Source organism: Trematomus bernacchii, unplaced genomic scaffold, assembly GCF_902827165.1.
Source record: "Trematomus bernacchii unplaced genomic scaffold, fTreBer1.1, whole genome shotgun sequence".
Classification (NCBI taxonomy): Eukaryota; Metazoa; Chordata; class Actinopteri; order Perciformes; family Nototheniidae; genus Trematomus; species Trematomus bernacchii.
The window spans coordinates 13,616,075-13,628,906 of record NW_022988043.1 but is presented as its reverse complement, the minus strand read 5'-3'; the positions used below and the strand labels follow the sequence as shown (position 1 = coordinate 13,628,906).

Sequence of the window (12,832 nt, the reverse complement as noted above, 5' to 3'; positions counted from 1 at the left end):
GATGATCTGACTTGAAGTGTGTGTTTTGCTCCCGCTGCATCACAGCGGCAGGAGCTGCGTGTCTCCGTCCTGTCAGATTAGACTTCACTCGCGTTTATGTCCATATCGAGATAAAGATAAATAATCTGAATTCAGTGTGCAGTGTTACTTTTGCGGGGGGTGAGCAGCAGAGGTGGGGGGAGGCAGGGCTATTGCGTCATCATTATCACAAAATGATCGTATAGAGGCGATCACACGGAGCCGTATGACCCCCCAGAGCGCTCCGTTCCCAGATCTATCCACCTTTGGACCCGTTATCGTTTGCGGGGTCCGTTTCTATCGTTTAGTTACGGCCTCGTGTGGCAAAAAGGGCTATACGCAAGAGAAATATGCGGATACAACCCGTTTTTCGTCCTCGTGGGGCACCAGCCGAAGACAACAATATACCAATAAATGAGTTACAACGCTGTGATAAGTCTGTGACATCGTCATGTGAAGTTATACAGCGTGATGTGAATGTGTGTTTGTCGATTGAGGGTGTCGAAATTTGCATTAACACTTATCATGCATTGTGGTTCACAACAGAAGTGAGCTGAGCGGCTGTATCTGGTCTCTGGACTCATCCATGGCAAATCTACGAGCAGTGCGTCACGCTGAGTTTAATCACACCCTCCCTGTGCAGCTTGTAGAGCAGCTTGAACTCGTGGGGCAGCTGGTGGGTCTCCTGCCACTTGGTGGTGAATTTGGTCCCTTTCTTGTCGTAGTAGTGGTACGGCAGATCGTTGCCTGTGTTGGGGTCCCATCCAAAAGGCCAGAAGCCGTAGAGATGGATCTCGTCGCACATGGCGGAGGCCAGCGTGTACATTAGGATTCCAGTGCTGAGACGTTTGGGGGAGAGGTTTTTAGTCTTCCAGTATCTGTAAGAAGAAAAGACAAGTAAGTCATCCACACTCAGAAATTACATGTTAAAGAATAAGAATAATAAAAAGGATTAATCTTTCATCATTATGACACACAATAATCCCAATTCACATATGCAGTGGTAAATTGTATACAAACACAATCACTGCAATGTCCCGTTGGTTGACAGTAAATGAACTATCAAGAAGATCTACACTCTTACTTGTTGACATCATGCATGATGTTTCCAGGCCAGGCCAGTTCCACTTTCAGTTGTCCCTTATGCTCCACAAAGAAGTCCACCAGGGTCCTGGTAACTGTGGCTGAGGTATGAAGGAAGAAGGCAGGGATCCACAGGATGGCTCCCTCTAGCTTCTTCAGGTTGAGGAAGAAATTATTCCTGTCTTGAATGGTCAGCAGGTTATTGTAGTACCTCTCCAGGATGCTGGGGTTGAAGGTGGTCAGGTTGGTCTTTTTGCCCACGTCCTTGGAGTAGATCTCTGTGGGGGCGAAGTTGCAGCGGAAGACAAAGTCGGCCTGGTCGATCTCGGGGCCACAGTGGCTTCCTGTTAGGATACCGCTGTTGCCCACCCACGGCGCACATGCTTGTAATGCCTTGTTGCGGATTGGAGAGGTGTCTGGGAGCAGGGACTTCAAGTTGTTGCTGATGGAGAAGACGTACTTGTGGCTGGAGTAGTCAAAGTGCATCAACTGGCCGACACGCACACTGTTCTTTGTGAGGGAGAAGTTGGTGGGAATGTCAATGTAGCTGAAGATATCTTTCCTGAAGAAAGAAAATAAATGTGACAGGCAGTGGCAGAAGAAGTACTCTGATCCCAATCTCTGCAGTGTTACAGTATCAAAGTGGGAAGTATACAAAAATATTACCTTGGACTTTAGCTTTTACAGAGAAACCTTACAAACGTATCCTGCAGGGTGACATAAACTAGGCCTACGGTATAAGTAGAAGTAGGGTTGTAAATAGCTAGAATTTCAATATCTCACCTCTGCTGATAAAAAGCCGTCTTGTTGAACTTCCATTTGGACGATTTCCCCTGGAGCTCTTCGTTCAGAGCGTTAGTTAAGGGATGAAAGAGGGGTCCAGGAAATCATGGCAAACTGAGACCTGTGAACAACAATGATTTAAAAAATGTGATTCTGAGACAGTGTTGTGTGCCATGTGGGAACTGCTCTCGCATTTGTTTATGTTTGATATTGTCTTATTATTGAGGTATTTGAACAATAAATCCACACAGATCTGGTGTGGTTATTCTGGGAAAATAAGGAGTTTTTCCTAAAGCCACAAACAAGCATTAATGTCGGATATGGTCGCGCTTTGTTGTCTCCATGTTCTTGGAAAATGTTTAAATGAAATGTTTCTTTATCCTTTCAAATGCAACAGAAAACCTAAACACATTCTATATATCTGAACAGATAAATGCATCAGTTAATTATTAATCTGATCTTTATCGTCAATAACTTTAGGTAGCCTGGTTGTAAAATGTTCCTTTGTCTGGTAGGACTGTTCTAGAAAAGGTCTGCTTTGGATCTGCACCAAAATCCATTTATTGAAAATGTACTGACATTTACAATGGCAGATTAGATTAATTTAAAACTCTGTCTTAAAGTCATGGATAATATAATACCAACATTTGTACACAGGAAATATTGGTGAGTATTTTTTCCAGAGTAATTACTATTTTGCTCTGAAATAGTGATATTTAATCATTTTGGAGTGTATTTATTACTCATAGCTAGAGTGCGATCAAAAATGCAGAGTCAATCCTATTGGAGTTAAACCATGACCACGCTGTAACGGAGGTGATCTCTGGGCCATAGATCTCGGTCTCCGTTACTGATTATATAGCTTCATTATTGGCGAAGTATATTACTTTGTTCCACACTAAAACATTGCACAGGAAGCATGTGATTATATGTAATTTATGCATATATTTGTCACGATCTGTCTATGTTTTAGTTTGTCTGTCTCTGTTTCCTGTTGTAGTTTGAAAAGTGTTCCCCCTCCCGTCTTGTCTGTTGCTGGTGATTGCGTTCACCTGGTGCCCTGTGTTTTCTCCTCCCTCCTCACCTGTGTCTTGTTGGTTTGATTAGTCCTGTGTGTATTTAGGTTCTGTTTTCCTGTTAGTGTGTGTGTGTGTGTGAGGTCCTGGTGACTGGTGACTGGTGACTGGTGACTGGTGACTGGTGACTGGTGACTGGTGACTGGTGACTGGTGACTGGTGACTGGTGACTGGTGACTGGTGACTGGTGACTGGTGACTGGTGACTGGTGACTGGTGACTGGTGACTGGTGACTGGTGACTGTGTTCACGTGAGACAGTCATATTGAGGCTGTGTATCCTGTACCACAAAGAGGAATAAATGCCCACACCGGGTTGTATTTGAACTCTCTGCCTCTGCCTCCTTGCTTGGTCGGGCCGCTCAATGGTCAGCTTCACACACGCCCACTCATGTTCCTTAAGCACTTTGGTTTATTGACCTTTTTTATTGTAAAGATCATTATGGTTCATTTATTCTATTCTGAGTAAAATTACCTTCTATTGGGAGTAAAATTACCTTCTAGTTGGAGTGAAATGACGTTCGATTGGGAGTAAAATTACCTTCTATTATGAGTAAAATGGCAGGAGAGTTGTTTTTAATATACATTACATAGAGTAAATAACTATTAAGCAGAGTCAAATCTAAGCACATAATAGAGTAAAATGAACTCTAAAAATACAACTCTGAACAAAGAGTACGTTTTACTCTATATAGGTTGGGACCAAATGTAATATTTTTAGAGTAATATTTTCTTCAATTTGAGTCAATTTTACTCAGAGAAATGTACTGTGTATTACACATTTAGTTAGAAAGGGCTTTAGCTGGATGAGGTAAAGCCAACTTTCACCACTTTGCATACAGTAATATTATGTATTTTAACTAACGAATCCATTCAAGAGTAATTTAATGTTGTAACTTGTCAGTCGAGTCCATTTTACATGTTTTAAATACCATAGGAAAGATTACTACTGTATTGTATCAAATTATATACCATATGTTTTATTTATGTAAAAAGTGAAATAAATGGAAACATGGAATGGAAATACTTTGGTACTAGTACCTCAAAATGATACACGTTACTTTCCACCACTGTAATCTGTTATGGTAATGTGATGGTCTTCAACCTAACAAGTCAGAACTATAACTGTCCAATAAATGTAGCAGGGTAAAAAGAAACAGTATTATACTATAAATAAACATACAAATGAAGTGCATGTGACTCAAAATAACCCCCGAGCACAGTAATTGAGTAAAAGTACTTTTGAGCACAGGATGTGGAGCTGCTGATGATGCAAACGTTTACAGTGCAAGTACTTTACTTCACTGTATATCACGACATGCATCGCCCAGGGAAACAACATCAGCACCTCGGACAGCTCACTGTCTGATTGACAGAAGGTATTTTTAACCAAATTGAAGGGAAAGTGGTGGGGTGCGCTTGTAAGTGCATCACATTCAGGTTGAATCGTCAACACAAGGCCCCAGTGTTTATATTTTACCCCAACAATAATTATCTGCATCACATCAACAAAAACTACTCACCTAAATCCTGCGTGGAACATAATCCTCGGGCCTCCAATGAAATTAGAGGAGGCAAAGAGGCTGTCTTTTCGGAGAGACACATAGCTGATGAGCGACAGTATGAGCACGGCGACGCACAGAATAACCAAACCCAGGGCCTTGGCGATGCGGACCATCTTGGGAGCGTTTTCATTCCCTGTATGTAGCTGCAGCGAGGCGTTGGCCTATCTTGTCATCGCAGGGTCTTCTGCACACTGGCTGTCTGCAGGACACAGACAAACTGGCGCTCCTGGGCTCATATAATCGTGTAAAATGGACGGCTGGTGGTTGGAGTCGGGTGCATGATGGTGAAGATGCCTCTACTCGATCAGCTCTCATTCCCCCTGACTGCTCCTTCTTCTTCTTCTGCTGCTGCTGCTGCTGCTGCTTCACCCTCCGCTGCGACTCCCCTCCGAGCTGCCGGTTTAATCATGGAGATGGAGCAGAAATGCACGTCAACACACCCAGCCAGCTAAAAGAGACAAGCCCCGTCCACTGCCACCAACAGCATCATCATCATCACCACCTCCACCCCCTCTCTCTCTCACACCCCCTCTCATACAAATATTGAAATGATAATAAATTGAATGGGAGAGAAAAAGGGAGATGAGGGAGGAAAGATCATACTGTCAAATCCTCTGGTGTGACCTGTGATCTTTAATCTGAACATTACTCAAACAAATGTATTTAATATATTTAGTGAAATAACAAAGGAGCAACCTACTTCCATCTCCATTATTGATATTAAAACAATCTAAAAAGGACCTTCATTATTAAGGATTTCAAAACATAAACCTATTTTAATGCACATGAGCAGCCTTTCTTTTTAATCTTTTATTCTTTGTTAAGACAATGTTCATACTTTTCTTACTTTTATATATTAATGTGTATTTGTGCAAACAACCAAATATACTTGAGGTACTTTACTTGATTTATATTCTATAATCCTACTTTCCTACATTTCAGAGGCGAACATTGTACTTAGTAAGAGAGGACATATTTTTCCACAGCAGAATAGAACACATGCCGAACACATAACTTCTGGTTTCATGCATGAATTACCATAGGATCTCAAATACATTCCTGTCACTAGAGTATGTGTTTTGTACCAGATGTTGGTTTGAAATTGTATTCAGGAAACATTTCTGTTGTGATAAAGCTGCCTATGACACCTTCAGTATATTAGTGTGAGCACTTAATTAATTTAAGGCAATGCTCCAGTTCACCACCAGTTGACAATTCAAAATACAATCAAGTGAATTGAAGCAAAAAATGTATACAAAGCTTTTTTTATTTGGAAGTATTGTTTCTGAACCTTCCAACACACTCACACGTAATCAAATACAACATTCATAATGTAGCATTCACAAAACATACAATTTTTTCCTTCTTTTTTTACATGTTATATACATTTTTTTAAACTTTTCTTTTACAGTAAGTTTATTTTGGTAAACATCCATTCATAATCACATATTCTATGATGCCATGCATATACAGTCTGGTATTTTCACACTACAAAGGTCTATTTGCCACATTAGGATTGTGTACATAACATACACTTGCAGAATACTGTGTATATTTAAAGTGGACCTATCATGCAAAATGCACTTGTGTACGTCTTTTATACATGAATATGTGTCCCCGGTGTTCCAGGGAACTCACCAAGTGTCAGAAAATACAACCCTCTCTTTTCCTCCGTACCCAAATCTTTTAAAAACGGGGCTACAACGAGCGGATACAGATTCCATCCGACCCGACATCAGCCCGGAATAGTGGGCGGTGACGCTCCGCCTACATGAACAACGCTCCACCTATCAGGGGAATGAGAGGTTGCCGTGGCATGGTAACAGCATGGTAACAGCATGGTAACATGACGCTCATGCCACGCCCCCCTCCTTTGCAGGGCGGCGTGGTCAGCTGCAGCTCATTTGCCACAGAATCAGCCCTTGCAAAAACAGTGCTGGAATACAGCAAATAGAGCGAAATGAGGCATGGCTAAAATGCATGATCTGTTTGGTATTTTGAAAAAAAAACTTCACAGACATGTTTTATATAGGTATGGCCCTACAATATATTATTCAAATATAGCATGATAGGTCCACTTTAAAGTAATGGTTATAAAAACGGGTTACATTTTTTTTTTGAGAATGTGTTAGTGTGTTAGCTGGTATTCAACAGTGAGTGTACCTCATGACTGATATACACTATTTCTCCGTTGTGCTTCACTGCTTTTCCTGGAGTATGCCCAGCTTGGACACAAACAAACACAAAAGAGAACATCTCGGAAAAAGACATTCAGATTACCATCAAGCTGCCAAGATATTGCAATTTTCCATTTTGCATTAATACGATATGTTTTTTATAACATAAAAAAAAACGACAGTTAACTGAATCAACACAGGCACTTAATGATTGAAACATGTCACTTGTCGTACCTTTGGTGGTATGACGAGTGAAACACGGGTTTGCTCAGAAACATGAGGACCACCTTAAATCAGATACAGTTCAGGGGACAAACACACTTCTGACTACTTCACAATGAGGACTCGTCACTTTTGGCGGTTGAGAAAGGCAGAGGAGAAGAAGGCTCCTTCGCCGTCACTTCCTGGCGAGCCGCATGGGCTGTCTTCTCCACAGCTCATGTCCTCACAAGAGTCCTCGCTAGGGGAGAAAAAGATGCCGTTAATACTGAGTGCTGATTAATCAATGAGTGAACAGACAGAACATGTTGTGTAATGGAAATGAAGGATTCAATTCAAATCTACTTTTTCATCGCCAAAGCACAGTGAAATTTAGACTCTGCATTTAACTTTAAGTTTGAGGAGCAGTGGGCAGTTGTTATGTATGCAGTTCGCCATGGAGCAGTGTGGGGCATTGCTCAAGGGCAGTTTGGCAGAAACAAGGAGGGGAACTGGGACCTCTCAAAGTACCAGTCCACACTCCGTATTTGGTCCATTCTGGGACTTGAACCAGCGACCCTCCAGTTCCAAAGCTATATGTGCTCTGCCTTAAAGAAAATAACTATAGAGTTTTTTCGGCTTTGGCTAGGAGACACATTTTCAAAAAGCATGTGTTGCAAACTTCAAGTGTGAAGTATAAAACATGTGGCTATTTACATGAAAGGTCTAAAAATGCTATTGAGCCAGGGCTAAACATTCAAATGTAGGCATCAAAAAGGCCAGAGTGTGTATTAAATTAAGGCTTGGATTGGTAAGACTGTCTTTTCCAGCAAACATGTATTTACTGTTAGCAGCTGTGATTTGTCCAACTCATAAATTGGAGGCCTCCATGAAACTTAAAAATGTGTGCGTTGGCATTCGGGAAAAAGAAACTGGAATATTAACCTTTCACTCTCGTCCCAGCTCCCCTCGGGAATCGTTGGCAGGCCGGGCACGGAGAAGTGATTGGCTTGAAGATTCTGAGCCGTCCTCCTCGAAACGATCCAAACAAGCTTTTTGTTGTCTGGTTTGTTACATTCACTTGAGCGGTATTCAGTCATGCATTTTGCCACAAGTTCCTTCCAGTGGAGAAGCTCGCCTTCACTGATCTGTGAAAAAAAAAAAAACAGGAAACATTTGAGAGGCGGCAAACAGAAAACAGTCTTAGGCCCAGGCTCCACGGGAACGCATACGGCAAAACGCATAGGATTAACGCAAACGCAATCGCCAAAAAGCTTCCGTCCACACGCAATATACACCGGATAGTGTCTGTTCACACGAGACAGCTCCGTTTAGATCCAACCGCTGGAAAAGCTGCAGTACATATGCCGAGCCTGTACGTGGCGCTGTAACTTCCTCCACAAAAGCAGCAACTTCCTCCACAAAAGCAGCGAAGAAGAATGGTTATCATGGCTGCACTTCTGTTTATTCTCCGCCGTGGGGGCCGACGGAACCGGGCAGAGTTTTTCGCCGGTCAACGTGTGTTAAAGTTTAAATCTTCCGGACAAAATTATAAAAGTGCCGGTCAAAGGTCTTCATTGTTATTTATTGAGCTTTAAAACAAATGAATAACGACGATATAATGATATATAATCATAAAATACACTGAGCCTGTCTCTTTTTCCTCTCTTCTGACAGCGTCAGTGTCTGTCTCATGCAGCAGCTGATCCAGTAATGATGACTCGACAGTAAAAATAAACATATTTATAACTAGTTTAGGTAGTTTGAGAGGTAATTAAAATAGCCAAGGGTGATGATCTGACTTGAAGTGTGTGTTTTGCTCCCGCTGCATCACAGCGGGAGGAGCTGCGTGTCTCCATCCTGTCAGATTAGACTTCACTCGCGTTTATGTGCATATCGAGATAAAGATAAATAATCTGAATTCAGTGTGCAGTGTACTTTTGCGGGGGTGAGCAGCAGAGGCGGGGAGAGGCGGGGCTATTGCGTCGTCATTATCAGAAAAGGATGACCGTATAGGCTACCCCACGGCCCCCCCAGAGCGCTCCGTTCCCAGATCTATCCACCTTTGGACCCGTTGTCGTTTGCAGGGTCCGTTTCTACCGTTCCGTTACGGCGTCGTGTAGCAAAAAGGGCTATACGCAAGAGAAATATGCGGATACAACCCGTTTTCGTTCCCGTGGAGCCTAGGCCTTAAAAGTCATCAACAAGTTTTCCCACATACATGTTGACGTGGTAAGGCGGTGACACTGAGATGCCACATTGTGCAATTTAAATTCAAGGACTTATTATACAAGGCAGATGTAAGATTGTTGTAAGAAGTAATGGAGTAAAGGAAAAAAACAGTAAAATATGAGCCATATAAGAGAGCTAAATGCTGTGAAATATGTCTTTTAACATAATGTGATGCAAAATAGTGAAAACAAATTGAATCCAAGAGTCTGACAGCAATGGACAAAAAAGTCCAGAAAAACATAGAGGAAAGAAGTTGGATTATTTATCAAAAATATAGATTTCGCATCAGACACTATGAAGCCTAATGAAAGCGTAACTTTAAAAAGTGCGAATTGATTTAGTCTATAATTAATCTATAGAATATTTGTGGCCTAAAAGCTGGATAACAAATTGCTTAAGTCATTTTTTAAAGTGGTTTCAGATTATTTCTCAGACAAAACAAGACATTTTAAGATACCAAGGTCTATAAGGAGATGTGATGGCCATTTTACACTAAGTAGATATTATTTTTACAGCGTAAACATCATTGATTAATTAAGGAAATAATGAGTTGTGGCAGCCCTATCCTAAATACCTTTAGGTGTCTTTGGAATTGCTGTACAATCTTCAACAAGGCGATGGACTGGAGGCCTTCGAACTCTTGAGCAATGAGGGACAGTGCCAGCACTGATGGCTGTGAAGAAGGAAATCAGTAAATTCATAAGTCACATGACACAGTGTGAAGTCTGCTATGCTATGAAATGTTCTCCGGATATCAATCCTTACTTTTGCTTTAGAGAAAACAAGCCGGCATAAGCAGGCTTTTAGCTGGGCTTCCAGTCTCCCAATGCTTGGGATCTCCTCCCTTAAAATATAGAGGGAATCCTAATGTGATCCGCCAGTAAAAAGCTCATAAGGCAGCATGTGTTTGACCAACTCAATGCAAACTGGAGCAATGTATCAGCAATAATAATAAGAGTAAGCAAAAGAAAATGAAAAGCTTACCTTCCAGCTGAGAGGGATGTAAAGGCTGGGTAGTAGAGGTGCAGAAAGGTTATAGCTGTCACTGCCTCGGGCTCCACGCTCAGCTTCTCTGAGATTATCTTCTCCATACGACACAGGTCAGACACCGTGAACTTGCTTTGGCTGATGCGAATGAGTTCATGGGTGGGTGAGACATTGCTTTCTTCCTCGACCATTTTTGCTGCAATGTGAAGGCAGCAGACTCCAATGCAGGGCAAGTGTTTGGGCTGCACCTGACACCATAACACAACAGTGATAAGTGTGAGTCAACAGGCCTGTACTACGAAGCTGGATTTTCGCTTAGCTGGCTAACTTCAGGGAAATCTCGGGCTTTCCGGTCCTACGACGCTGGTTCTCTTTTTAGCAGGCTAGATTTCCATGGTAACTTATGCTGAGCGGCAAACCTGCTCCGGAGCAGGTTAGGTGGCAGGCTAAGAGATCAACTCAGTGAAAGCACCGCCTGCTGACCAATCAGAGCTCCGTGTGCGGAGTTTAAAGCGATCAATTCATATTACAGGATAGAGGAAATACAGAAAAACTGCCGTTGCAGGAAAGACGGCCGGCCAAAATCAACTGACTGTGTGAACGTGAAAATTAATAGAATATCCCCTCCCATCTTCAGAGCAATCAAACTATTATAATATTAGCGTTAAGAAAGCTTACTTAAATATCTGCCACGACATAAGTAACCGGATCAGAGTAACATTAAGTACAGTCCGCGGCACTGTGAGTGCAGACGTCGATGTGTCCCATTATCATTCATATCATATCACATCATAATGTATCATATATTTCCTTATCTGAGTAAGCTGAGCCGTATCTGGCCGTGCAACACTCACAGTGTCACATACTGTATGCAGAAGTATTATTTTAAGCAACACATTAAGTTGATGAAACACTCGAGTCAAATTCTCCTAATTAAAGTCAGATCCACTCGTGTCTTGGACGGGGCAGTGATTTCATAAACCTGTTAATGTACGCATTCAAACACTTTTTCTTTTACCAGCTGTATTCACCTTGCAGGTGCAGCTATGTGGCTTTTATCCTGGATAAAGTGTTTAAGTCATGGATGTTTAAAGTTTAACTTCTTCATATTTGACTAATATTAAAGTTCACTTTTCATTCAGGAAGTATGACGCTGCGCTGTCAGTACGCTTGTCCGTGTTTGAGATTGGTCGAATGCTCCAAATACCACCCCTTTCATGTGAACGCGCACCTAACTAGATAGGACACGGCTGGCTTGAGCTATCCACTTGATAACCAGCGTCGTAGTACAGTTTAGCCAGAGCGCGTATGTTTTGGATTGGGCCAACTGGCTAACTCAAACATATCCAGGTTAGGTTGAACCAGCTTCGTAGTACAGGCCTAACATCCCATGATTCAAGGTCATTGTTGTTTTTGTGATCGTGAGATGAAAACATGCAAAGTTTTAACTTGTAAAAAACACATTACAGTTAAATGATTTAATCAGAATCCAAATCAAGTTTATTGCCAGGTATGTTTACACAGACAAGGAATTTGCTTTGGTGTCTGGTGGTGCAAACATAATAATAATAAATAATACTACATGGGATTAGTATTTTTCCTAACGCTCAAAGACGCTTCACATGAAATAAAATAACAACAATTTATTCCTACCTTCATAGTGGTGAGGAATCTATCAAGCAAATTGACAGCTTGCACAAACGTTTGAGCGCTGTATCCAAAGAAACTGGTCAGGCCCCACAGTTCTTCCACTCTGGTGTTTCTGCATTTTTCAGACACTCCACTGTGATTCTAAAAATAAAGCACAATATATTAGACATTGTTGGGAATATATCATATCTTTTTTGAAATCTTAAAAAATCTGCGCAGACAGCCCAAAATGTAGAAGTAGTTCAGTTGGTACCTCTGTGGAAGCCGACTCCATCAGCTTCAGTCCAGCCTCTCTGGGAAGGAAGTTGTACTCTTTTGCACAACATGCCTTCAACTCTTTCAGGAGCCAGCTGTCAATGGCTTGATGATCCCTCATCCTAAAACAAAACATATTTCAATGGTTATGCATTGAAGTGCAAGAGAAAGTCTCCAACAACTGTTTTCCCAGGTTATAGAGAGGAGGAGAGGGCTTATAAATGGTGTCTCCTAAACCACACCTACTTGGTGTCAGGTGTCACTGGAAGATTTTCCCCAAACCGCCCAAAAACAACACATTCCTGATCTCATTTAAATCATAACATGGTTGTTGTATTATAAGAGGGTTGGTTTGATTACTGCATTGGGAATACGCGTCGAAAAAGCGTCGTAAAAGCAATGTTGACAATAGTTTGGATTAAATGTAGATGTCTGCTAAACAACACGAACAGGTCAATCATAACGGGTCACTGTTACACATTTCAGAAAAGGCTGAATTAATAGAATAAGGCTGTTCACTTGTAAATACCAAAACGCTCAATGCGTCTAACACAAAATATGTCAATATTACCTAAGCTAGCTTGCTAGCGAAAATCAACAAATTGTCGTCTTACCTTGCCCAGAAGCCGCAGACGTGCAGGGTAATAAAAGCGATGCAACTGAATTGCACCTCTTAATACTTCATGCTTCCATTTTGATACAATGTTGTGCAGTGAATGTTAAAAGAAACGATCCCTGAATCCCTGCAGAAAAGAGAGGGTCCGCCCTGAATAAACAAACAACTGCTGATAAACTACAATGACCATCATC

General features: G+C 41.7%; 2 protein-coding genes across 2 annotated transcripts; both read right to left on the bottom strand.

The window, feature by feature from the left end:
* Positions 1–273: 273 nt before the first annotated feature.
* On the bottom strand, positions 274–5,006 carry LOC117472932 (sia-alpha-2,3-Gal-beta-1,4-GlcNAc-R:alpha 2,8-sialyltransferase-like). Its single transcript, XM_034118384.1, is given in 5 exon segments — positions 274–896; positions 1,103–1,663; positions 1,885–1,989; positions 1,991–2,005; positions 4,482–5,006. Coding segments are annotated over 5 exon segments (1,119 nt in total). The 5' UTR covers positions 4,637–5,006; the 3' UTR covers positions 274–613.
* A 765-nt stretch (positions 5,007–5,771) lies between these two features.
* On the bottom strand, positions 5,772–12,817 carry LOC117472849 (cyclin-G2-like). The gene is made up of 8 exons (XM_034118275.1): positions 12,637–12,817; positions 12,021–12,144; positions 11,771–11,908; positions 10,115–10,365; positions 9,896–9,974; positions 9,705–9,803; positions 7,844–8,046; positions 5,772–7,160 (listed from the first exon to the last, which is right to left on the bottom strand). The coding sequence occupies exons 2-8, from the start codon at positions 12,141–12,143 to the stop codon at positions 7,049–7,051; spliced, it is 1,005 nt and encodes a 334-aa protein (XP_033974166.1). The 5' UTR covers position 12,144; positions 12,637–12,817; the 3' UTR covers positions 5,772–7,048.
* Positions 12,818–12,832: the final 15 nt, after the last annotated feature.